The sequence below is a fragment of the Ostrinia nubilalis genome, chromosome 7, assembly GCF_963855985.1.
Source record: "Ostrinia nubilalis chromosome 7, ilOstNubi1.1, whole genome shotgun sequence".
Taxonomy (NCBI): Eukaryota; Metazoa; Arthropoda; class Insecta; order Lepidoptera; family Crambidae; genus Ostrinia; species Ostrinia nubilalis.
Genome location: NC_087094.1, coordinates 7,905,676 through 7,931,013, shown reverse-complemented (window position 1 = coordinate 7,931,013; position 25,338 = coordinate 7,905,676). Strand labels below are relative to the sequence as shown.

General features: G+C 36.9%; 2 protein-coding genes across 2 annotated transcripts in view; one reads left to right on the top strand and one right to left on the bottom strand.

Annotated features, from left to right (window-relative positions):
• The window catches only part of LOC135073191 (beta-1,4-mannosyltransferase egh), a 332,203-nt gene that overhangs the window by 90,415 nt on the left and 216,450 nt on the right, over positions 1–25,338 (bottom strand). The gene's annotated exons all lie outside the window — the stretch shown is intronic.
• Positions 1–25,338, top strand: part of LOC135073187 (eye-specific diacylglycerol kinase) — a 247,717-nt gene that overhangs the window by 16,888 nt on the left and 205,491 nt on the right. Inside the window, exon 8 of the mRNA XM_063967261.1 lies at positions 10,211–10,398. Within this exon, the coding sequence (XP_063823331.1) occupies positions 10,211–10,398 (188 nt within the window). The remainder of the gene's footprint in view (positions 1–10,210; positions 10,399–25,338) is intronic.

Sequence of the window (25,338 nt, the reverse complement as noted above, 5' to 3'; positions counted from 1 at the left end):
ATGTTGCAATTGAAATTAATTCCTATTTAGTAACTTCGCAAAGACTGTATTAGAAAACTGTAGCGAATGGGCGGGAAAAACGAGCGTGACTCTAGCGGGCAAGCGGCAGGAAAAATATGTATCAACTAGCTTTCCGCCCGCGGCTTCGCCCGCGTGGAATTTTGTCTGTCACAGAAAAACTTTATCGCGCGCGTCCCTGTTTCAAAAACCGGGATAAAAACTATCCTATGTTCTTTCCCGGGACTCAAACTATCTCTATGCCAAATTTCATCAAAATCGGTTGCGAGGTTTAAGCGGGAAAGCGTAACAGACAGACAGACAGACAGACAGACAGACAGACAGACAGACAGAGTTACTTTCGCATTTATAATATTAGTTGGGATTAAAGTAGATCGACGTTAATTTTTATGTTATCGTTTGCGTGCATTTAGCCTTTTAAATTAGGTGCTATATCTTTTAGTAGACTTAGAAAAAATACACTCTTACTAAACTGAACAGTTTAAAAAATAAATCGTATGAGGTCTCCAATAAAAGCTCTATGTGAATAAAATAATGCATAATTTAGAAAGGACCTATTACGACCAGTAATTAAATCAAAGATGAAAAAAAAGTCTTTTCTCCTTTCTAATCTCGTAGATAATACTTGAACAGTTTTGTCTGATTTTTATAGAAATACTAGCTGACCCGGCGAACTTTGTTCCACCTTAATGACAATAAATAAGCAGACTTTTTTTTTAATTTCGAACGGGATAAAAAGTATCCTATGTCCTTCTCCTGGCTCTAAACTACCTCCCTGACAATTTTCAGCTAAATCGGTTCAGCCGTTCTTGAGTTATAAGTGGAGTAACTAACACGACTTTCTTTTATATATGTATATACAGGGTGTCCCGTAATGCAACGTCAAGCCGGAACTGGGTGTTGAGGCAAGTTATGCTGGTTATCAGAAAAATATAAAAAAAAAATCTATGTGGCATTTTGTCAAAATAATAGGCATTTAAAAAAAACAAAAAATTCTACTCCCGGTGACGGTCTTTTTACTCGTGTTGCCACAAATCTTCACTTTTTCCATATTTTTTTTTGTTATGTAACCCTGAATAATGCTTCTCTAAATTGTTATCAAAATTACAAAACCAGCTGCTCCAGCTTAGATGAAAAAAATACATTATTCCCAAAAAAAAATTCAAAATAAAAATTTCGCCTAGTTTAAACTGACTGTACTGAAAAAAAATTGTACTACGCGAATATGGCAAGTGACGTCATAATTTGGCGCATTTAGTAAGGATTCCAAAATGGTATAACACTTGGTAAGTTCTTGCTGTAATTGTCGACAATTTTTGTTTTTTTTTAAATAATCCCGTTTTTAACTGTATCTACCTTGGTTAAAAATTATTTTTCTAATGTGCCCAAAATTCAAGTTTCTGTGACTGACTACCGTACAGTCAGTCACAGAAACTTTTGTCACCATGACAGTAATTAGTAGTTGACATACTGTGACAAAAGTCACCCGTGCGCGCCTTTACAACCTGCTCTGCCTGCATTTGTACTTGGTAACAGGGATAATAAGGATATGAAGTTTCGGTTATGGATACGGTTACGGATATTAGAATAATATTATACCGGTTTCGGTTACGGTCACGGATATGAAATAAAAAAATAAAAAATAATAATAATAAAAATTTATTTGTTTCAAAAGTTTACATGTACACAAAATAAGGCACTGGTTCCCACACTAGGATTCCCTGTGTTGTGGGAGCCAGTCTCTTTCATCTGATTATGTTAAGTTTTTAGAACAAATCATTTCAGATTATCCGAAAGTTTCGGATAATTTCGGTTACGGAATTATTAGAATTTCAAAAATGTAGGTATAATTCAAATAGCAAAATGCTGCGTGACCCACATAGCTACTTTATGTACCAACTAAGACGACACCTATGTATGATAAAGGTAAAACAGGCTGGCATATTGGATGGTGCTAGGGAATGCCAGACAAGTTGGTAACAAATATTAAGATTTAAGGTACAATTCCAAGACGGGCCTTGGCTTTAAATATGTAATATTTAATGTCAGGGGGGGCTCTGCCGCGGAACAGCCCAACGTGGAAACACCTAGGCCGTCGACTTCTGCTGGAGTGCAAGAGGCAACGAGGAGCCCTGCGGGGACCTCGCGCCAAAGGCCTCCGCTGAGGTCGACCAAAGGCCGGGGTGGAGCCACGAGGGGCGGCACAAGTCGTAGGGGGGTAAGAGGTGGCGGAGGGAATAGAGGACGTCCACGTCCCCTACCCAAGAAGCCTCACACACCCGCCCTACGCTAAGCCAATGGCTCCCTACAACAGCAGAGCGAGGATCTTGCAGGGCAACCTCCATCATGCAGCAGCTGCGACTGCGGTGGTGGAGTGTTGCTTTGCCAAACAGAACATAGACCTCGCTCTGATCCAAGAACCTTGGATATCCAACGGCAACATCCAGGGGCTAGGGGCCGCCGGTAAGATTCTCTTCAATAATGGTGGCTATAGACCCAGGGCGTGCATCGTTCATAACAAAAATATTGACCTTTTACCTGTTCCAGAGCTTTGCAATGACGACCTGGTCGCAGGATACATCAATCTCCAAGGGTGGAGTGGGGCTAGAGTAATCGTCTGCTCAGCCTACCTCCCCGGTGATAAGCCCAATCCCACAGAAGACCTGGTGAACGTTGTGGCCTACGCACAAAGACACAACGCCGACCTGCTTGTGGGATGCGATGCCAATGCCCACCACACCTCGTGGGGGAGCACTGACATCAACAAAAGAGGTGAGTTACTTTATGACTTCCTTCTATCTAACAATCTGCATACACTTAACCTAGGATGCACACCGACCTTTGTAACGTGTAACAGACAAGAAGTTCTTGACATAACTTTCGCAACGAATGCCTTAGCCAGGCACGTCATCGACTGGCAGGTAAGTAATGAAAACTCTATGTCAGATCACCGACACATTCGATTTAACCTGGAAGCATCGCTGCCAAGGCGAATCGAAACCTACAGGGATCCAAGGGCTACTGACTGGGACCATTTCAGGGACCAGTTAAAAACCAACCTTGATGTGATCCCAAAAATCATCAGAACTGTGGAGTGCTTGGAATTAGCAGTGGAGGTAGTCACAGTAGGAATAACCAAAGCCTACGAGGACAGCTGCCCTGTGAAAACCAAAGTATCCACAAGTAAAGTCTCATGGTGGAACTCTAAGCTGCAAAAGCTACGAGAAGAAACCAGGAGACTCTTTAATAGAGCTAAAAAATCCCATGAATGGGACACATATAAGAAAGCTCTAACCAAATATAACACTGAGATCAGGAAAGAAAAGAGAGCATCGTGGAGGAAACTGTGCGAGGATGTCGAAAGTCTTCCTCGAGCAGCAAGACTCCAAAAAATGATCTCCAAAACTCCTGTTAGGCAGATTGGGCTTCTGAAAAGACCCGATGGAACTTTCACTTCATGTGAAAACGACACATTGGAGCTGCTGGCAGCAACCCACTTCCCTGGATCGGTGGGCAGCAATTGCTCGGCGACTACACATAGCAACCTTCGCAGGCCGAAGAATGACGACTGGCGGAGGGCTGCTATAATCATAAGACCCAACCAGGTAAAATGGGCCATCAGCTCCTTTAAACCATATAAAGCGTGTGGCGAGGACAACATATTCCCTGCTCAACTGAAGGAGGGGATGGAAATCCTCACTCCACATCTGGTCAAAATCTTCAGAGCCAGCTTGGCCTGGGGACATATACCGGAACGATGGACCACAGTAAAAGTCATATTCATTCCAAAGGCTGGCAGAAAGGACTACGCCTTGCCAAAGTCCTTTAGGCCAATAAGCCTCTCATCCTTCCTTATGAAGGTTATGGAAAAGGTAATTGACATCTATATTAGGGACGTAGCACTAAAAACGAAACCTATTCACCACACACAGCATGCCTACCGCAGAGGTAAATCTACGGAAACAGCCCTGATCAGCCTGATTGACAGGGTCGAAAAGGCACTGGAAGACAAGGAAATCGCGCTTTGCGCATTTCTAGACATAGAGGGAGCTTTTGACAACACTCCTACTACACTGCTGGTCGAAGGTCTGGTTGCAAAAAGCCTTGACCTGACGACCACGAGATGGGTGGAGTCGATGCTCTCCAACAGGAGAGCTAAGGTATCTCTGCTTCAAACCACTATGGAAGTTACAACCACCAGAGGATGCCCGCAAGGGGGCGTGCTTTCGCCCCTTCTCTGGACTCTGGCGGTTGATACACTACTGTATAAAATGGCCGACCTCAACATTGACACTCAAGGGTACGCTGACGACCTTGTTGTCATAGTAAGGGGCTTCTGCCAAAGTACAATATCTTCCATAATGCAAAGAGCGCTAAACACCATAGGTGGGTGGTGCAAAAAAAACAGTTTATCAGTTAACGCTGATAAAACTGTCATTATTCCATTTACCAGGCGTAGACAGTTGAACAAACTAGTCAAACCCTCTCTAAATGGAAAAGAGATCGAGTTTTCCACGGAAGTCAAATATCTGGGCGTCACTATCGACCAGAAACTAACATGGAATACTCACCTTAATAACATCATACAAAAGGCAAAAATTGCCTTAGGCTCCTGTAGCCGCATGATGGGCAACAATTGGGGCTTGAATCCCCGATCTGTCTTATGGCTGTATACCACTATCGTGAGGCCGACTATATCGTACGCCTCTGTAGTGTGGTATCACAAAACCAGCCAAAAGACAGTAACAGTTAAACTAGGTAGTCTGCAAAGGCTTGCCTGTCTCATGGCAACTGGGGCAATGTCAACCGCACCTGGGGCGGCCCTGAACGCACTACTGTGCCTAACGCCCCTAAGTATGCACATTGCTAAGGAGGCGGAGGCAAGTGCCTACAGGATAGACGCTCAGGGGGGCTTCCATTGCATATCCCAGAGAATGAGAACATTACTGGAGGCTATAAAGAGCACACCTACTCTTTGCATGACTTCTGACATCATGGTTCCAAGTTGTAGCTTCCAAAAGAACTACAAAGTGGAAATACCACACAGGGAGGACTGGCTGAACAAGCAAGTCACCTGTGAGAAGGGCAGCCTTATATGGTTTACTGATGGGTCAAAAATGGGCCCTAACGTAGGCTTTGGCGTGTATGGAGAGCAGCCGAAGCTTAGGCTATCTCAAAGCCTGGGCAAATTTGCCTCTATCTTTCAGGCAGAAGTCTACGCCATTATTGAATGTGCGGAAGCTAACCTGCGAAAAAATTATGCCAACCACATAATTTACATTAACTCAGACAGTCAGGCCGCGCTGCTGGCCTTAAACTCCAACTTAATCACCTCAAAGTTGGTAGAAAACTGCATGAGTCGACTAAATACTCTAGGAGAACGAAACAGAGTAACGCTGAGATGGGTTCCAGGTCATGCAGGAATCGAGGGCAATGAAAATGCCGACGAACTAGCCAGAGCGGGAGCGGAGGGAACACAATATGGTCCAGAACCCTTTTGTGGTGTTCCCAAAAGTCTCGCTCGAATGACCCTGGAGAACATCTATTTAAACAAATCCTTTATGGCATGGTCAGACACGCCAGGATTAACTCATTCCAAAGCTCTCATAAAAGCCTATGATCGAAAAAGCTCTAAGCAGATCATAGGACTGAGTAGGACCAAAATGCGCATCTTAGTTCGAGCCCTCACTGGACACTGCAGCTTAAACAAGCACTTGTCCACTATGGGACTGTCCGAAACAAGAACGTGCAGGATGTGCCAAGAGGCAGATGAAACGCCACTACACATGCTCACGGACTGCGGACCTCTGATGCGCAAGCGGAGCTTACACCTGGGCAAACACATCCTAAGCCCACAAGATGTAAAACATATCGCCCCCCAAAAGATACTGCACTTCCTAATGGATGCAGGACTCGGAGGCGAACTGTAAGGAAAACAGCGGCGATCACAATAGATCGATAACGGTCGCAGTGATACTAGGACTTTATTGAACTAGAATAGCCGCTCAACACAAATAAAAAAAAAAAAAAAAAAAAGACGGGCCGCAGACCGCAAACTGCAACCGCAAATTGCAAAACTCTATGAAATCGGCAGCGCGGCATTGCAGCTGCGGCGTGTATACTGCAGATTTCATAGAGTTTTGCAGTTTGGAATTGTACCCTTAGACTCCGCCTTTATCCGAAACTATCCGTAACTTTTGAATCAGTTTCGGTTACGGTTATGGATATTTTTTTATTTCGGATATCCGATAGTTTCGGTTACGGATATCCATAACATCCCTGCTTGGTAAGATGGCCCTCTCCGTCCCGCTCATACCTTTTAAAATGGCTTTTTTACCGCACTTAAGCCAGAAACTTGAATTTTGGGCACATTAGAATAATATTTTTAACCAAGGTAGATAAAGTTAAAAACGGGATTATTTCCAAAAAAAAACAAAAATTGTCGACAATTACAGCAAGAATTTACCAAGTGTTATACCATTTTGGAATCCTTACTAAATGCGCTAAATTATGACGTCACTTGCCACACTCGCGTAGTACAATTTTTTTTTCAGTACAGTCAGTTTAAACTAGGCAAAATTTTTATTTTGAATTTTTTTTTGGGAATAATGTATTTTTGTCATCCAAGCTGGAGCAGCTGGTTTTGTAATTTTGATAACAATTTAGAGAAGCATTATTCAGGGTTACATAACAAAAAAAAAATTTGGAAAAAGTGAAGATTTGTGGCAACACGAGTAAAAAGACCGTCACCGGGAGTAGAATTTTTTGTTTTTTATTAAATGCCTATTATTTTGACAAAATGCCACATAGATTTTTTTTATATTTTTCTGATAACCAGCATAACTTGCCTCAACACCCAGTTCCGGCTTGACGTTACATTACAGGACACCCTGTATAGAAAACAATAACAGGAACCCTGGGTAAAAATATGTACCTACTCACTAACCTAGTAACTTGATGATAAATAAATTGTTACGCAACATTCCTTATTCATTTGTTTCATTAAGGCAGCGCAGTTCTTTTGTTTAGTACGTCTTTTAAAACAAAAGACGTGCGTCCATGCACGTCTTTCGTCATGAGTGAGTATTGAAAAGTGAAGGTCTGTTTCGTGAATAAACACGTCATCCATAATGCACATAGTTAAGATTTAGTGCGTTGTGCGTCTGGGCCGGCGATCACATTAATCAGGAGGACCGGGTCAACTGAATATTTAATTGTGCTCCTACTCAGACTAAAGCCTTGTTCGCACTAGTCGAGTAATTTAGTACTTATATAGTAACTCGCCTTTAGTAACTAAACTTATTACTGACCAAAAAACCGTTAGCACTTTAGTAGAGTTTACAAGTAATTATTGGTTTTATACAGGGTGTTAGGTAAATGGGTATATGAGCCGACACTAGCCCATGTTAACATGGACATATAAATGGTATGGTGAAGTTAGAAATTTGATATCATCATATTATTTTTTTTAATTTTCATACAAAATAAATTTCATAAAATCCGATTTGTATGAAAATTAAAATAATTAAAATTAAGATATCAATTTTCTGACTTCACTATACTATTTATATGCCCATGTTAACATGGGCTAGTGTCGGCTCATATAACCATTTACCTAACATCCTGTATAAACTTGACTAAGCCATGGTTTGGACTAGTTTAGCCAGTGAACCAGTGAGTAGGGTGGGGGATGCTACCGCCTGTCCAAATAGAATAAAATGGATGAGCTCGACTAAACGATTAACTAATCTACTCGACTAAGTTTTTGTGTTTAGGTAATAAATAACTCGCCACTCGAATATTATTACTAGACTAGTGCAAACGAGGCTTAAGTCTCTGGAGACATGCGGGCTATTGACTTCCAGGACTGTGTTTACGTCTTGCGTGTAAGCACATACATTATGTATGGACAACATAGTCTTGTTTTCTATTCTTGCCTTACTTTAGGCTTTACTCTCGTACCCGAACCCGTAGGATTTTAAAGGCATAATTAATTCAGTGCTATTTTCTTCTCATGACTCAGAAAGGTATGTATATGTATACCTACTACGTTTTTATACTAGAAGAGGAGGACAATCGAATAGTAACCGTTTCACCCTACAAACCATCTGGTTTTGAATAAATCATCAATCCTAAACCTATGTCGTCCGACGATGATAAGCGAGAGACATTCGTTTTTCCTTTTAATCATCAGATAGCTAGAAGTTGAATATAATAGAGACTAGAGATAGAAATAGATACCAGTGTGCATATAAATGTTCGTAAATGGACATCAAAATAGGTACTATAGTTAAATAAAAATAGTTGCCAAGCAATTCCCAAAGACGTAAATAGAAGGCACAGCGATCAGCGATTAATAAAAACATTCTTATAAAAATAATATTTATGTAAATAAGCCTCTACATTTTGCATTCCTTTTTTGCGTGTAACATACAATACAATATAAGAAAGGAAGGGTTTAAAATATGATGAATAAGTAAGAGGGAATATAAAAAAAGAAACAGGCCATTTTGTTACATTAATTAGCACGCTACGACCGCGAGTGTTTTATTAGCGAAGCTTTATAATAAATATTCATTACTTAGACGGATTCTGGAAATTTCAGGAACGATAAATTAAGTCGCCTCTTGTTCTTTTACAAAAAGATTATAATACGCTTATATACGAGATCGTGTTTCATCAAGGAATTATTATTTCGGTAGGAATGTTACTGAAATATGGCAAGAATTATTGAATTACCTTTTTAAGTAGGTAGAGCTAGTGTAAGACCCTGGTTGTTAACATCACAGATAGGTAGAAGTTAACAACCTTACAATTAGTTCATACTCTTTCTTCATAAGTTTATGAAAAAACCATTTTAACTTGGTGTACCTACATCAGTACTGTACACTGTACAGAATGAGTTCAAGTTCTTCATTTTGTACTTAGGCCCCGTTTTTTGATTCGTAGTTAAAATAACCAATGGTCAAATTTGACAGATGTCAAATGACAAGTGGTTAAATATCAGAAAAAAATGTTTTTCGAACAATGGTTAGCTTGACTTTTAGTACATTTTTTTACATTTTGTTAATATTTAACCATTAGTAGCAAAATTTAACAATTAGTTATTTTAACTAAGAATCAAAAAACTGGGCCTTAGTGCAATTAAAGGGAGACCTACATTATACTAAATTACAATCAAACTCTAATTTAGGACGTATCAACTAACTGTGCATCAATATTTGCAAATAAATTGTAAGAAGCAATCATGTTTCAAGAAAGATTAAATAAGTAATTCATAGTTATATCAGTTATCCATTCCCATTTAATTTATTGTTGCGAATGTGTCCGGCATCGTCCCTAAGGAATCCTAGTATTGTACTTGCCTCGGGCAAAAGATTTAGTGCACGTACCAGGTTATTGATGTCTACTGATACTTTTATGATAGGAACTGCTGGAGTAATATGATGGATATAAAGTAAACAATCACGAGCCCATTAGGGTAAGTGCAGACACGATCGAACGAAGCCAATCTATTAATAGTTGGACACCAGACAGTGGGATTGGTTGAATAGACATTATTTGATGTCCGTCTTGGAATGGGCCATGTAGGTACTATAAGTGATACTACGAGCTTTCTGTCACGGAGCCTGCTGCTATGGTTAATAGTGGTTAAGTGAATTGGAACCTAACCTCTGTTTTAACAGCTTGTTTTACTGTACTGAGCTTGATTGGCTAACATTAATTTTTATCGTAAAATGAAAATACTAATCCTTGCTTTTGAACACTTTGTAAGTATTTTTCTAAATGTCCATGATTCTCATTTTTTAGTAACGTGGTAACATGCATAGAGACAACAAGATATGGATAGGCCTAATCCGATCTACTAATATGTATTAGAAAATAAAAACTTTTTTCCTACTGTTTAGAATTTTTTTCATTTAGGTAATAATAACCTAATTTGGGAGTGAAAACATTGGCGATCATTATCAACAAACCTGCGGGATTCCTTTAGTCTTAAAAGAAACGTTATTTATTTGCCTACAACACAGGTAAACTACTTTTAAAGGGATTACTCGGACGAAGCCCTAAGTATGCGTTCGTGACCCGTTTGCCGTCGACGGCGCATGCTTATATGCTTCATGTTGTCTGCAGGTTAACTTCGCTTAATTTAATAATATGGTACTTGTAGTAATTGTAATCTTTTGCCAAGGGCGAAGTATGGCAGTCCGCGGAGCTGGTTCGACGAGGCACGGTCGGCCGATTCGTAACTGGTCGCGGTGCAGTGGATCTTGTGATGGGAGAAGTTCCAGAAGTGGTTGTGGAAGGGTGCAACGGTGTGGACGACGACCCTGGCTCAGCAGAAGTCAACGACGTCGCCCACCAGAATGGAGATGACGGGTAATTGACTCGATTTGCATACCGTGAAATATTTTATGTCAGTACGCTAGTGATGATTCATAAGCTAAATTGTTCATCATTTCCGAGCGGCTCTATTTTTATTCAGATAACATGGCTGTTAAAGCAATAAAATTTAAAATATGAATATCTACTGCAACGTCCGCAAGCCCATTAAATTAATGTGATTGGTTTGGTGGACGAATAAAGTGCACTTGAACACATTAAGTGCGACAATAGCGTTTGAATTGGAATTTTTCTATTTTGTAGATTGGCCATTGACCCCAAACTGGGCTGCCGCGTTCATTTCCCGAGTGACGTCATACGAGAAACGTGAGTGTCGACTCGCGCTTGGCAGGCGCTTCCAGTGCCCGTGACGTCATCGCTGTCTCTGTCATTGCTCCGTGTTATGGCGTAGTTTGCTTGCGCACCTTGCTGCTCTTTAGTATAGTTGTTTGCACTGCACTTATTGAACAACGTATGCCATTATTAAACCTCAAGCTTACGTAGAACCGTTTTATCATAGCAGCGTTACTTGATCACTTTCAAAGTAAAGTATCTGAGCTAAATAAATAATTCTCCAGTAGGTATAAATAATATTATTAATGCCCATAGAACTGAAGACAGGCCATTTATTCCAATGTATGTGATATCTACGAACGGTGTAATAAAAACTATTTCCATAAAGTATTTTATGTCAAGAAATAAATTCCACATTATCGTCAAAGCTCAGTCACAGTCATTTATTTTACCGTTTCTATGATTCATAGAATAAGTTTTTCCGATTAATGAGGCATTCACTTCAGGACCTTCTTGGTCACGGAGGAGTAATGGTCCCGAGTTCGAGTTTAGCTAGAATAACTAATACGATAAAAAAGATTACGGAGACGTGCCTTAAGGACTCTACACTTGACTCTACACACTAAACTCGCCGACAGCCCGGCTAGATGTCGGCGGCTTCTTTTTCATAAGAATCATGTTTGTACTTTCTAGGATTGACAACATGTCAAAAGTTGACGAGTCATGTCGACGGGTTCAGTCTCCACCTCTCACAATTCCAACGAAAAGTAACATAATTATAAATTAATGATAGTAAAATAAACGATTTCGATTTTACATACTGATTAAGTATTCCTAACGCCTAAAGTTTGGTTTTGACAGCTAACTAATGAGCACCTAATTTTCTTCGCATCTTCATCACAATATCCCATTTAACTTTTGAAAGCCTATTGTGGTGGTATATTTAATCTGAATTAACATATTTTCAGGAACAATTTTCTTATGTTAAAAGCTATAAGAAGTTCTTTGATAAGTTACTCGTACTTGGTATTAAATTGTACCTACTGTTTACTTAGGTATAAAAATTGAAAACAAAAACAAAGAAAAGTTTAGTTAATTTAGCAACAAAAACTTGGTACCTATAAATAACTTTGTAAATTATCAGCCCAATTTAAGTTGCTATAGAATTTGTTAGAAATAATTTAACAAATATTGTATTTTGTGAGTTCAAAACTTTTGATCTTTATCAAAATATTTTGTTCTTTTTCAGGTAAGTGATTTCAGTATGGCTGTTTACTGGGTACGTGATGAAGATCGATGGACATCAATACCTAAAATACCTGGAATTTATGTTCACACATTGAATAACTACTGCGATCTGTGACAAGGACATAATTATAATATATTAATTATACGTTCTGTTTATGACTACTGCGATCTAATGTACAGATAGCGCCATCTCTCGGTGAGGCGATAAAATAGCCAACTAACTAAAGACTTAAAAGTTATACATCTAGTATTGAAACTACATTAAAATGAATTATTTTCGCACGTGTCTGTGGACCCACCTCAGATAGTGAACGGAACGAACTTGTAAAAACGAACGGAACTTTTGCGGTTTCTTTGAGGGATGTTATTCGCCACTGTTTCGGAGTATTGATTTAGTAGAAGAAAGGTTTTATCTCTATGTAGCGATTCAGTATAACGACGGTAAAAATAAATACGATCCATTCAAAGTAGTAACGGTGTATTTTTGCGTCTCTACAAATGGGGAGGAATGAAGTACGGAATGAAAAGGTAGTGAAATACTACTGATGAACAAAGATATTTTCTATTTTTAGCATTTGATATGGTTGGTATTTAATTAAAAAGTTTATTTTCTTTAAAAGAAATAATAATAATGTTTTAACATAATACATATCATGTATTTACTTTAGTAAAGTTACAGGTGTACTGGTGCACACTTAATGGTATGAGTGTTTTAATAATACAACAATAATACATTTAGCATAATATCTAACTAAAATTCTGTAGTCATTTAAGTAGGTACTTGCATAATAAATACGATAGCCACTATAAAACTATATTTTCTGGAAATTACATAACTAATTTATCCAATTTGTACAAATTACCTAGAATGATATCGTACCTAATTTCATGTCATCGATTCGTTTGATTTGTTATTGAAGGTTAATAGAGGTAGGTACTTCCAATGATTAGGATATCGAAAAAACACGCAATGCCTTTTATGAACATGGGTAGGTAATCACCGCTAAATTATCAAATAAAGTACTTTGCGTTTCGATAATATAATAGCAAATCATTGTGCCTTTTATAACTAAACCTAAAGGTCACTAAACTATTTTGAAGACCAGCCCCGCTGGACAAAGTAGCATTTGTGACAGTTTTAATTTCAAAATGCCTTCTCGGAGCTAAGTAAGACTAAATATCTTCTAGGTACCTACATAAAATAATGCAATGGTTTGCAATGATTACGTTCAAAGTTACTTGTTCCATGAATATTTAAAGACCACAGCAAGATAGCGGTAATTTTCTTTTTTACTTCTTCTTCTTATCGTATTGACAACAAAACTACACAGTGTCAGCCCAAAACTCCGCTACAAAAGTGGCGTTGTCATCAGCATTCATTAAATCCTTCTGCGTGCAGTTGCTCGGGCACTCAGGGCACGACATCATGTGCTTCATCGACTGGGGAACAAAACCGCACCTGCACTCCATGTTTGAGCCATCCAAGAGGACCTGAAGAGATCTTTTTTACTAAGAAATCTTTTTACTAACTTTGGCTGTCTCATGTCATGGGCACTTAATTTTTGTCGGCTTTCTTGTTTTAGGTAAAATACCGATTTATTGGTTATTTACTGTAACATTATACTGCTGAAGCCTAAGTAAAGGAGGGTGTTTCCAATAAATTAATTTAAAGAATCCTCTCACCTAATTTAAATTGCTAATGCGAAAAAAATGAAATTCTGGTTAGAAGCAGCTTGAGTTATTTATGCCAAAGTGTTTAATTTTTCTTCCAAGAATAAAGCGTTGTGTAGGTAATTTATCGAAGGGATTTTGTAATTAAGTGATTCGGTTTTAACATAAATACTGTACCTACACATACATAATTAAGTTTAAAATATCCGCCAACTTTGATTAGGTATTATGGTTGCTTTGAAATCAATAAATAGTTATTGAGTAAGATTTCGAGTCGATGACGTGATGTCATAATAAATTCCGAAGTGGTTTCAAAGATGAAAAACAAAACATTTTAAAACCAAAGTGAAGTAGGTAGGTATTTCATTTCCCTAGTGTTTTCTTTCTATTTGTGAGAACTACACCTAATGCAGGTAGTTCAACGAAGCGCGCCTCTATAAATAATTTATATAGAATTCTCTTTGACGTTACCTTACTCCGATACAGCAGAGGATAGAAATAAATCTAGACAATATGCAAATCTCCCCATTTAGTTAGAAAAGTTATACGCTAGCTCTATCGCATAAATGGCAAAGAATAATATTTTTACTGTATTTTAAGTCATAAAAATAATTTACTTCTACTGCTCTCAATATGAAATCTTTTTCCAAGAAGATATTACAAGCTTGAATATTATTTAAAATTAGTTTATTCTATTTTCAGATAACATTTCTCAAGAAGATCATATGATTTCAAGTGTTTGTGTTTGATGTGTAAATATGACAGGAAGGTGTATTAATACGAGCAATCGCCAAATTGTAGTTACTAATTGAATTAATATAAGTTTACACTTGAGCATCGGTTGGTATTGTAGGCAGTAATACCACAGAATACATAATAGTAGCAACAGAAATTGCACTCCTTTGTGTAGGATCAGATGCCGACATTTTAACGGTAATAATAATAATGCAAAATATCCAACGCACCTGGTGCATTCGAAATCGCACCTTACTACTACGCTCACAAGAGCGCAATTTTTTTGTGTTCAGAGTTGATATACCTCACAGCTCAAGCGTCAGGGTTGTATAAGCAAAGTAAAATAAATAAAAACTTAATTTTAAGAAGCATTTATTGTATTTACGATTGGTAAACTTTAATCTAGTGGTGTTTGTATAATCGTACTCTCTAAAGTACCTATTAATAAACTTCAGTGTTGCGATATTTCGAAATTGGACAAACAGTTTTAATTGTGTAGTGTCGGAAAATAGACACGGTGAAATTAAATAATTTTTTTGCTACCTTTTTTTTGTCGTAAGTAGGTATTTCATAATTATTTAAAAAGTGTAGTTTTTTTAAATTATTTAAATCACTACAGTTAATTATTATTCCTAGTTTGCCGGTCCGTGGAATGCGCGTTCGGTCTCCCAACCGCGATTAAACGCAATTAGTTAGTGATTAAACGCAATCAATGTGTCTTATTTTACGCAAATAGACAATGTTTATCAATAATAATAAATAAAAAATATTTTAAATACAGTTTGTTAAAGTTATAGACGATTCCCTTCGAGTGACGTCATATCGCCAGCGGCAAACTTAAAGCGAACGGATAGTAAGTACATTTTCTTAGTGGTAAGATTTTATACTTTTATTTAGTCACACATAAGAAAATCCGTTCTTTAATTTTCATCGAACTCGTGTCACAGCGTGCCCAGAAACAAAGTAAAACTTTCAGCTGAAACTCGTCAATATTTGTGATGATACGTCTTTCGACGCGATCGCACGAGTTTTTGATAAACACTTTACCGCGCTTAAGAGTGCGTCAAAGTATGCGAGGAATTTAAGGCATTAGAGGGGTACGGGCGTGGGCGGCGGGGCTCGGGCCGCCCGCCCAACGCGCGCGAGCGACAGTTGGCCTCTCGGCTCCACCGGTACGCGCTGCCCGGGCTATGTCTCAGCTCTAAGCGACACTTCGTTCGGTTCGCGAGTAGCCACGAACTCAGCAACTTTTTAACTATTCAAGTGTGTTTAAAAAAAATCTGGGAGGTGGTGGTTGAAACTAACGATGTGCGGTCACCACGCGGCTGCCTCGGCCGGCTGACCGATCACATGAACTCATCTTCTCCACGTGCACTGGTAAGTTGTATTTAGTAGTTGCATTTTTAAATTAAGTTTTGTGTAAGTGTCGAACTCAATTAATCCGTTTGTTTTGTCACTGCCACACGCACAAGGACTTACGTAAATTGTTTTTCCTCAATATAAGTTTAACGCGCCCAAAGTTGCGGTGATGTCGTGGCGCCCCAACTTAAACTTTTCGATGTGTTCGGTTTTTGCGTGACGTCGAAAATATTATGACGTTATCAGTACATGTTCATTTAAGGTTCAGGTTATTATTTGAATTAAATACACACGCTATAAGAGAAATAACTTCCTTGGAATATTTTACGGACCTTTAAAAAACCTATTCAAAATTTGAAACTTCAGAAGTGTCAGTTCTTTATAAACTAGGTAGGTCGTCTGTTATAGTAAGCGAAAATATTATTTAAACACAATTAATTCAAGAATGACGTACCCATCTCATTTAAAAAAATATATATCACTATTTTATTTGTAGCAAGAAACAACGAATCACAATAATTGCGGAAGGTATCGCTGACAAGCGCAGACTTGGATTAAAATATCCTTCTTAGATTATTACTCTTCTCGGAATCCTGTTTAATTGTATAATTACAGGAATCAATTACAATAACAGGTACCGCAATAGTGGTATTAAAATTACAAGTTTACATTCACAGTAAATGTTGTTGAATAGTAAAATTTAAATTATACTTTGAGGTAAATTTAAGTGCACACTAGAATGTAGAGTTAGGGTAAAATGGGTTTATACATAATCCTTCTGATGTAGGTCTGCAATATATTTCCTAAAGTAGGTACTTAGCCCAGTTTCAATGGTTTTTGGGATGTATGTTGTGGGCATGAATCTCGTGATGTTATATTAAAGGATTCAGATAGTCTGTTTGTTTTAAAACAACATTACGTAAATCTTCTTGGATCTGCTTATTTACAATTAGTAAAATATACTTAATTTGTTCTAAAATATATTATACATATACAGGGTGTTAGGTAAATGGGTATATGACCCGACACTAGCCCATGTTAACATGGGCATATAAATGGTATGGTGAAGTCAGAAATTTGATATAATTATTTTAATTTTTTAAATTTTCATACAAAATAAATTTTATAAAATTGGATTTGTATGAAAATTAAAATAATTAAAATGAAGATATCAATTTTCTGACTTCACTATACCATTTATATGCCCATGTTAACATGGGCTAGTGTCGGCTCATATACCCATTTACCTAACACCCTGTATACTAATTGGCAAAGAAACAAAGGACGTTAAATGATACTTGATTTTGAAATGTTAATTTAGATAGCTAAATTCAGTAACTAATTGAGAAGTTATAATGAATAAGTAATTCGGCTTCAGTGCAGATTCTAAATCAATTGTAATTGAATAAAACATCTCTTCAGCCTACGTTTCGAGTCGAATCAAGATATTATATCTGAAATTAATATGAAAGACGTCTAAACACATAACAGTTTTACTACTAAGCGACTATAAACCTTAATAAATATTTTCACCGGAAAGAATACGAGCACCGTTTCAACTAAATATTTACGTACGCAACACTAAATCGTTATAAATGTTGTTGCAATCAACACGCACGCGTTTGGCACGTTTGTGTTTACGACTGGGTATTCTAACAATATATTAATGTTTATTGTGTAAAGAACAACGTTAATGGTACTCGTACAGCTAAAGGAGCGCACAAATCAAATCTTAGTTCACGAGGCGCAACACGACGCGGTTCATTCACAGAACATTAATTTTATTAGTTTAACACTGTTTTACGGGTGTTCTTTTTTAGGTACCTACTAAAAAGAGCAGAAATAGGTTAAAGTTATCTATTAGATGAATTTCAAAATCTATGTTTAACAATTATTGACATTGAAATCTCTATTTTATTTAGGTAATACCTACCAGATAAAGTGCAAATGACTTTTAAACTAGACTTTGTTAATTTAATTTCTCTTTTTTGTTGAAGCATTAGATCATTCCATCCTCACAGGGATGTTGTACAAGGCTCATCCTTAGCTGAAACTTTGGTCTTTAAATTAATTCTTACAATAATACTTCTGAGAAAGTTAGTTTAAGAGAAAATCCGTGACTTTCCCCTTGTAGAAACTTTGGACATTAAAGGGTCCAGTTTTAAAGAGGATGCTTCAAGTCATGATTAAGGTAATTCAGCATTTGCTAAGGTACTCGGGATCGAAGAACCGCACGCAAGATTAAATTTTATGATCGCAATGCTTTGATCAATGTACACAAAGCTTAACATCAAAATTTTTCTCCCAGTGATTGGTCAGTTTTTAGATCCGCTTTTAAATGAACCAATCAAATTTTATGAAAAATCTCTACCTGAGTTACGAAGTAATTTACAGTTCTTAATAAAAATGTTTTATTTTCACCTGTGATTGAAAGAAAATGTATGTATTAAATATCCAAATATTAATTATAAGACGGTCTTTAAGTATTCACAAAAGACATACCTACCAACTTAATTAAAAGCTTTGATTGCTAAAATGTCGCGAATATAAAACAATACCGCTGTCATTTCCCCTTGGAGCTTTCGAAAAAAGTTTAAATATCCGAAACTCCCAACTGAAGCTTCGAGCTTTTCAATATTAATGATGGAAATAAAATTAATTAGTTTAGAGAGTATTCTTACAGCTCAGTAAAATGTTTTGATAGGTAAATTGTTAATCTCAAGTTTCTCGTGAAGCCGGAAAATGTAATATGGAAATACCTAAAGAGCTTTTGGATGTTTTCCTGAATCAAACAGATGAAATAAATACCAGTTTTGCTATTTAAAATACGTTTCCTGAATGAAAAATTACCGGTAGGATTTATTTACTCTATTGTTGCCATTTGCATAAACAAAGTAAACCATAACAAAATTAAAGCTCTACCTGTGGCTCTACCGTTAATATAGGTATGGACGAGGGGAATCAGTAACATACTGTAAATTTCTATTTACAGTATGTTTAATTTACTAATTAATACAGCAATGTGCGACGTGATACCACAAATTAATTAATGTTACTTGATTGTATCTCCGACTCCAAATACTCTTGATATTATGTATGAGCATGTCAGATAGAGTTGCGAATATTACTTAGCAATTACAATCACTCGTACTTTGCTGTTTCTAGTTAGTAATGTTTGAATTGATTTGTTCATTGTTTTGGTTCTAACTTAATGTTTCTAAGTACACAACTAAGTCCCGCCTAAATACTTTCTCACCATTTGTTTCTACGTAGTTGCATTACGTAGAGTTTCCTTAGTATTGCCGAGATATTTTCAAAGTATGCGTTCGAGTGTAAAGTCTGAATATGCGGCGGGCTTCGACAACAAACGTTCCATCCTTTTGCGTTTATACCAGATGGAGAAATGTATCTTTTTATCCGTTCACGGGAATACCCACTAATACATTTGTTTGGATGCTTTTATCGCATTAAAGTGTACCTACCTGTGTGATAGATTGTATAATAATGCCACGACTAAGTATACTCTGATAAAAGTAAATAAACAATAGAGTCAGTGGTCAAACAATGTTGGTATGTTAAATATAGTATCGATCGACTATCAATTAATTCTCAATTTGTTTGTATCATGGAAAGCTTCACCTATAATATTATATCAACGATCTTCTCGCAATCCGCCCATGTTGAACGCCGCACGGCACCTACTTGGCACGCTAAGTCGCAGCGATTTATGCTAAACCGGCACCCTGTTCAGCGTGTTACAGCAAAGATAGATAAGCGGATATTCTGTATTGTGCGTTACACAAAATAAACAGTTTCGCGATTCCCCACGTCAGCTAAAAACTTGATGGCACCTAACCCTCACATCGCGTAAGTAGCGTCTTGGCGCATATTTGACGTAATGGTAGGATAAATGAAAAAAAATAAAATACCTAAGTTGTTTCTACAATTAAGTAAAATATTTAATTCATTCAGCGCGTTGTTTTAGGTAATTTTAATTTTGTATGACAACACGCAGAAGGCCGCCGAAATTGCATTAATTTTGCAATTTGCCGATCTCTACGCTGAATAGGCTTTTTATTATGACAAAAGTATAATATTTGCTATCCTAAAAGTACTGGGATGAGAGAAAAGGCCAGTTAACTGGTGAAAATAAATAAAAATAAGTTTCGTTATTTCAATCGACATTTATTCGTAGCTGGCGGCTCCAATGGCGTTAATTTCAGGTTGTAACACAAACAATATCCCGTGTCAAGGGGTCAGTGTAAATTCCAATACAAAATGGGACTATTGGGAGTAGTGCCGCTTTATCAATGCAAATAATTTTCGAGCCATTTAGTGGGTTTTCGCCGATAATATAATCTGTAGAATTACCAATCAATTGGAAAAATATTCATTGATGAAAATGTCAAACTTTTCACGATTGCCTTTGCTTTTATATGAAATGAACTAGGTTATATACCTAATTTGCTTATTAGGTAACGTTCGTTCGTTCGTTCGTTTCAGCCGACTGCTGGACAAAGGCCTCCCCCAAGGATTTCCACAAAGACCGGTCCTGCGCCGCTCGCATCCAGGCACCTCCCGCGACCTTCACCAGATCGTCGGTCCACCTAGTGGGAGGCCTGCCCACGCTACGTCTTCGTACGTACGTGTATAAGTGTCATTGGAGAGAGCTTGGATTTAATAAATAAAAAGGTAAATAATCTAAGGCGACATAATCTTTCTCAAGACAGAGCCTCTTGTGCGTGAATACACGATGTATTTAGCGCGCGCATTTAAGGCGAGTTCGCGTCATGAATATATTATATTATCCATTCCCTTCATTAGCGAGCCGATTCCGTATGTGGGCTACGCTCGTTAGGCTGGCCTTAAGGCGATTAGAGTCCTCAATGACCTTGGGCGTTTAACCTTCACGCCGCGCGAAACACCCGCGCACCCCGCACGAAAACTCCGATTTGACACCGATCAAAATTACACGGGCATGGGTAGGTACAGAATAGAAGCTCTTTTTTCATCTCATTACTGCCTATTATTTTAAACTTGAATTGATGAACCTTGATGTCGGTGTCATTTAACTCAGGCGTAAAGATATTTAATAAAAATAACACAATCCATGAACATTTTGTACGGGATATTTTTTTTTATTTTTTCGTAAATTTTCTAATGTTTTTGTCGGTTCAGCCGTTCTCGAAATTTGAACATGTATATGTAGGTAACTTCGGGTGGAATCATGCAAGCTGAATTTGTTAGACCAACTTCCTGACGACAACTGTAGGTATTGGAACACATAGTAGTATTGTCTATGGTTTAAAAAAGCAAATGTTTCTTCTTTTGTCTATTGTCATTCTCTTTGTGTCACTTATGAAGAATAAAACTAAAAATGTGTTTAATCTCGTCTTTTTATTAGAAATCCTTCAACAACTGACTAAGTTAAAATTTTGGATATATATATGTTACGGTTAATGTGATAAATTGAAAATTATTAATAATAACCGGTTATTATGAATAATTAATGATTAAACGAACTTAAAAAGTGAAGTTCTATCATAATTATGCGAGGGCTTTGTCCGAAGAGATTAGAAATAAGAACTATGTAGTATCACGTACGGTGATGCCAGTTTACGCACTGTTAGTTGAGGATATATATATATTATTATTTTTTTTTTTTTTGTGGGTATCTCACTTTACATCTTATTTGACATTGGTATCCGTCGTCAGTTAGTTTGGAGTAGTAATTTGTATTTTTTATCATTTCACTAATATGGGGGTTTGTGTTTTTAATAATATACATATATGATTGTTAAAGACGGGTGGGAGGGTTTCTAATCTCTTCGGACAAAGCCCTCGCATAATTATGATAGAACTTCACTTTTTAAGTTCGTTTAATCATTAATTATGCTCGTGCTTTGTCCTCGAGATTAGAAATAAGAACTATGTAGATTTTGAGAGAACTGATGTGAAATGATAATAAAAACAAAGCTGTTTATTACTTTGCAAAAATAATAAATCATTAGTAAGAATACAATGCTTGTTTTATAATTACTATTAAGTGTGACATAACTGTCGTAGTTACCCGAGTGAATACTTTCGTATAATTGATAATTATTATTAAGGGTAAGTAATTAAAGGCAAGTATAATTAGCTGTTATATTAGCCATAATGTAAGTGGGAAAGTTAATTATTGTTTCCCAAATCAATTGTCAGTATTAGGTTCTTCTGGCAATTAAATGTTGATTGTTATTTCTGGACGCAATAGGCATTCTATTAAAGAATTTGCCCAAAGTAGCTATTTGAAATAACGCTCCAACCGGGGGTAATTCTGATAATCAAGATTAATTCCTAATGTATGTGCTCTAGACGAGGCAGCATGCCTCGTGCTGTGAGTGGTGAATATCAAGGTGTCAATATCACAAGCCTGCAATGTTAATTGAACTAAACTTGTGACTAAACTAAGTGCTCGGTGTTAGAGCGGTAAACAATTTCGTAAGCAACACTTTGCACAAAATGCTTGTACATGACATAAATTGTCAAAACAATACCAAGATTGATTGTTGTGAACTTGGGCGCGATGTCGTGATTAAATTGAATATTTGTATGCATAATATTTGAATGCTTATAAGGAAGGTTTGAACAATGTGTGTAATAATTACACTAACAAATGACAGTAAAATGGCTAATTTCTCAATATTTTAAATTTTTTGGAAACCATAATATCTGATTATGTTTCCAATATGACAGCCAAATTAAAAGACAAGCTTATTACAGCTATCGAAATTCACAATTTTTTATTAAAATAGTGGAATCTAATACCTCAATGAATGATAGTATGGTAAAAGTAAAACAATTTCCTTGAACAATTATTGTACTGCTTGATCATCAGACAATGATGAAGATATAATATCCATAGATAGATGAAGATGTAATCTTCGTTTTATATGAGACATTTAGACACATGTAGCGTTTTTATTTTTATCCAATTAAAGAAACAAAGCTAGACTACATTATAAGGGTACTGCTAGTATACCCGTCGCTTGATCACATGTGATTTTTGCAATGTATGTGTAATACAAAAAAGGAAGGAAACCGCAGAAATAAGCTTGACCTTGTTGTCTTAAAATTTTAATTGCGTATGCATCAGGGTACCTATCTAATTTAGGGTATATAACGATAACGAATTTAGCAAAATTAACGATGCCACGTTCTCCAAATGCAAAAATAATAAAATGGTGAATTTGGTAATGTCGAGTCCATACTAATATTGAATGGACTCTTCAAGATTCGGTATCTACCATGCTATTATCTAGATAAGATAGATCATTAGATAGGACACATCATTGTGTATTGATGATTATAATGATTTTTCTAGTTTCGCATCATTGCCACAATTATTTTTATTTGTGTTAAGTGGGGGGAAACTGCACGCCACCTATGCGGTGTACAAAACTGAATTTCATTCTGAGAAACTGAAAATTTTGAAGATCCTTAGTAAATACTTTTAGACCAAGAAAGGTCAATGTTTGGAATCTTTGCAGATTAATTCTTATATTATGTTTTTAATATTAGATAATATTAATAAAATAAAATAGATGTTGGACCATGGGTCCCCAGAAGTTTCCCCGTAACACGCCGCCCCCCATCCCGTAGTTGAGACATCGGAGTACTATATTTCATGACACTTAATATAAGTTTATGAATAGCCTGATATAATTGCAATTTTTCTATGTCCGAATATAATCATGTATTATGTGATTTATACTGACATTTATTATTGGTTGTGAGATTGAAATTACATAACTCTATCCTAGTACAACAGAGTCACTTATTACTAGTGACCACTGATGGTAAAAATTTAAAAGCCAACCGACATATTTTACGAGATTCAACTGCTGCGGTTCTGAGCTGGATGCGGCTGGTGCGCTCACGAGCATGACACGTGATGACTGTTTTGAAAGTCAGGAGGTCAAGTCCTCTGTTTTCATCGGTTGTCTGCCTTTCGGGGAAGTCCCTTCAAGGTTAAATTCGTATAAGAAAGGACTTTTTGGTGGCTGCTGATTTGATTTTGGGATTCAATTCCAGATCAGCCCCAAACTTTGAAGTTCGCTAGGCAGTTTTTCGTGTTTTGGAAAGTTTTTATCAAAAGACATGGCGTCAATCTTCGGTGTTTGTAATAAATAAATAAATAGATGAGTCTTTTAACAATTTCACACAGCGCCAGCTGGCCCCAAAGTAGGTAATAATTTATCTTATCTTTAATGAGTCTAAGTAGAATTACGTTTTTTCTGATAAGGAATTCTTAGTAGACAGTCGAGAAAATGCGATTGGCATCGATAAGAAATTGATATTAAGGTAATTGTGTTGAGGCTTGTCCTACACAGGATCATCACCAATATTACAATCTCATCATGAAGGGGCGCAGCTGTTTCAGACCAACAGCGTTGCAGGTGTCGAATCTAATTGATTTCTAGTTTCAGCAGCAGCGGAAGCGGCGCAGATGTCAACGAGAGCAGCAGCGTCGGCGGCGGCAGGGTTCGAGGCTAAGGGTTCTGAGTCCAATGTTTCGATAGCCACTAATGGTTTTTCACCTGCTAACGATTTGGCGTGTATCATATCACCACCCGGTAGTGTGGATATAAACCCATCAAATTATGTCTTATTAAGACAACTCCCAATTTTTAAACAAGTAGGTATGCATTATTGCATTTTTTTTTTTTTAATGTGATATGTACTTTTACCAGTCTGGAACAGCCCTTTTGACTGCCTGCTAAAATATGTAGCGGGTAGGTAACAACTTAACACGAATTATCTGCATGCCTAGTAATATTAACGTTCATATCAATTTAAAATTAAATATCGCCAAATTGTTATCACCGAAAAACTTAAGACTTGAACTTACTTGAGTTGAAGAATTAAGTAGGTAAGACAGTAAAATTACAACCCGTTGTAGTTGCCCGCAATACCGTAAGTATCGTAATATTTTTAGGATTCTGCGTCTGATTTAGAGGGTAGGTATTGTTGATAATACCGCAAACCATCATATTATAAAAATCACACAGCTCCGCAGTATGGTAGTATGGGTAATTATTATTTAAAAAAATAATTAACTTCGAACATCTGATTTAGAAGTAGGTTATTAATGCAAAGTTTTTAGTGCCGCAAACCCTTAGATATAGATAAATCATTACATTACGAACGTCTGATTTGGAGGCAAGTATATATTAATATCGCAAACTGTCAGACAAAAATAACCACACAAATTAAATAACGTGACAACCCGTGTACGGTTGCCCGCAATATGGTAGTATGTGTAATGATAATATTGTATTAAGTAAATATAATTTACTGTATTCGTCTGAATTAGAGGTAGGTAATAACTCAAACGTTAAAACGCAAATCGTCAGACAAAAACCACAACTAGCATAACGTGACAACCTGATATGGTTGCCCGCAATATGGTAGTATGTGTAATGATAATATTGTATTAAGTAAATAGAATTTACTGTATTCGTCTGAATTAGAGGTAGGTAATAACTCAAACGTTAAAACGCAAATCGTCAGACAAAAAACCACAACTAGCATAACGTGACAACCTGGTATGGTTGCCCGCAATATGGTAGTATGTGTAATGATAATATT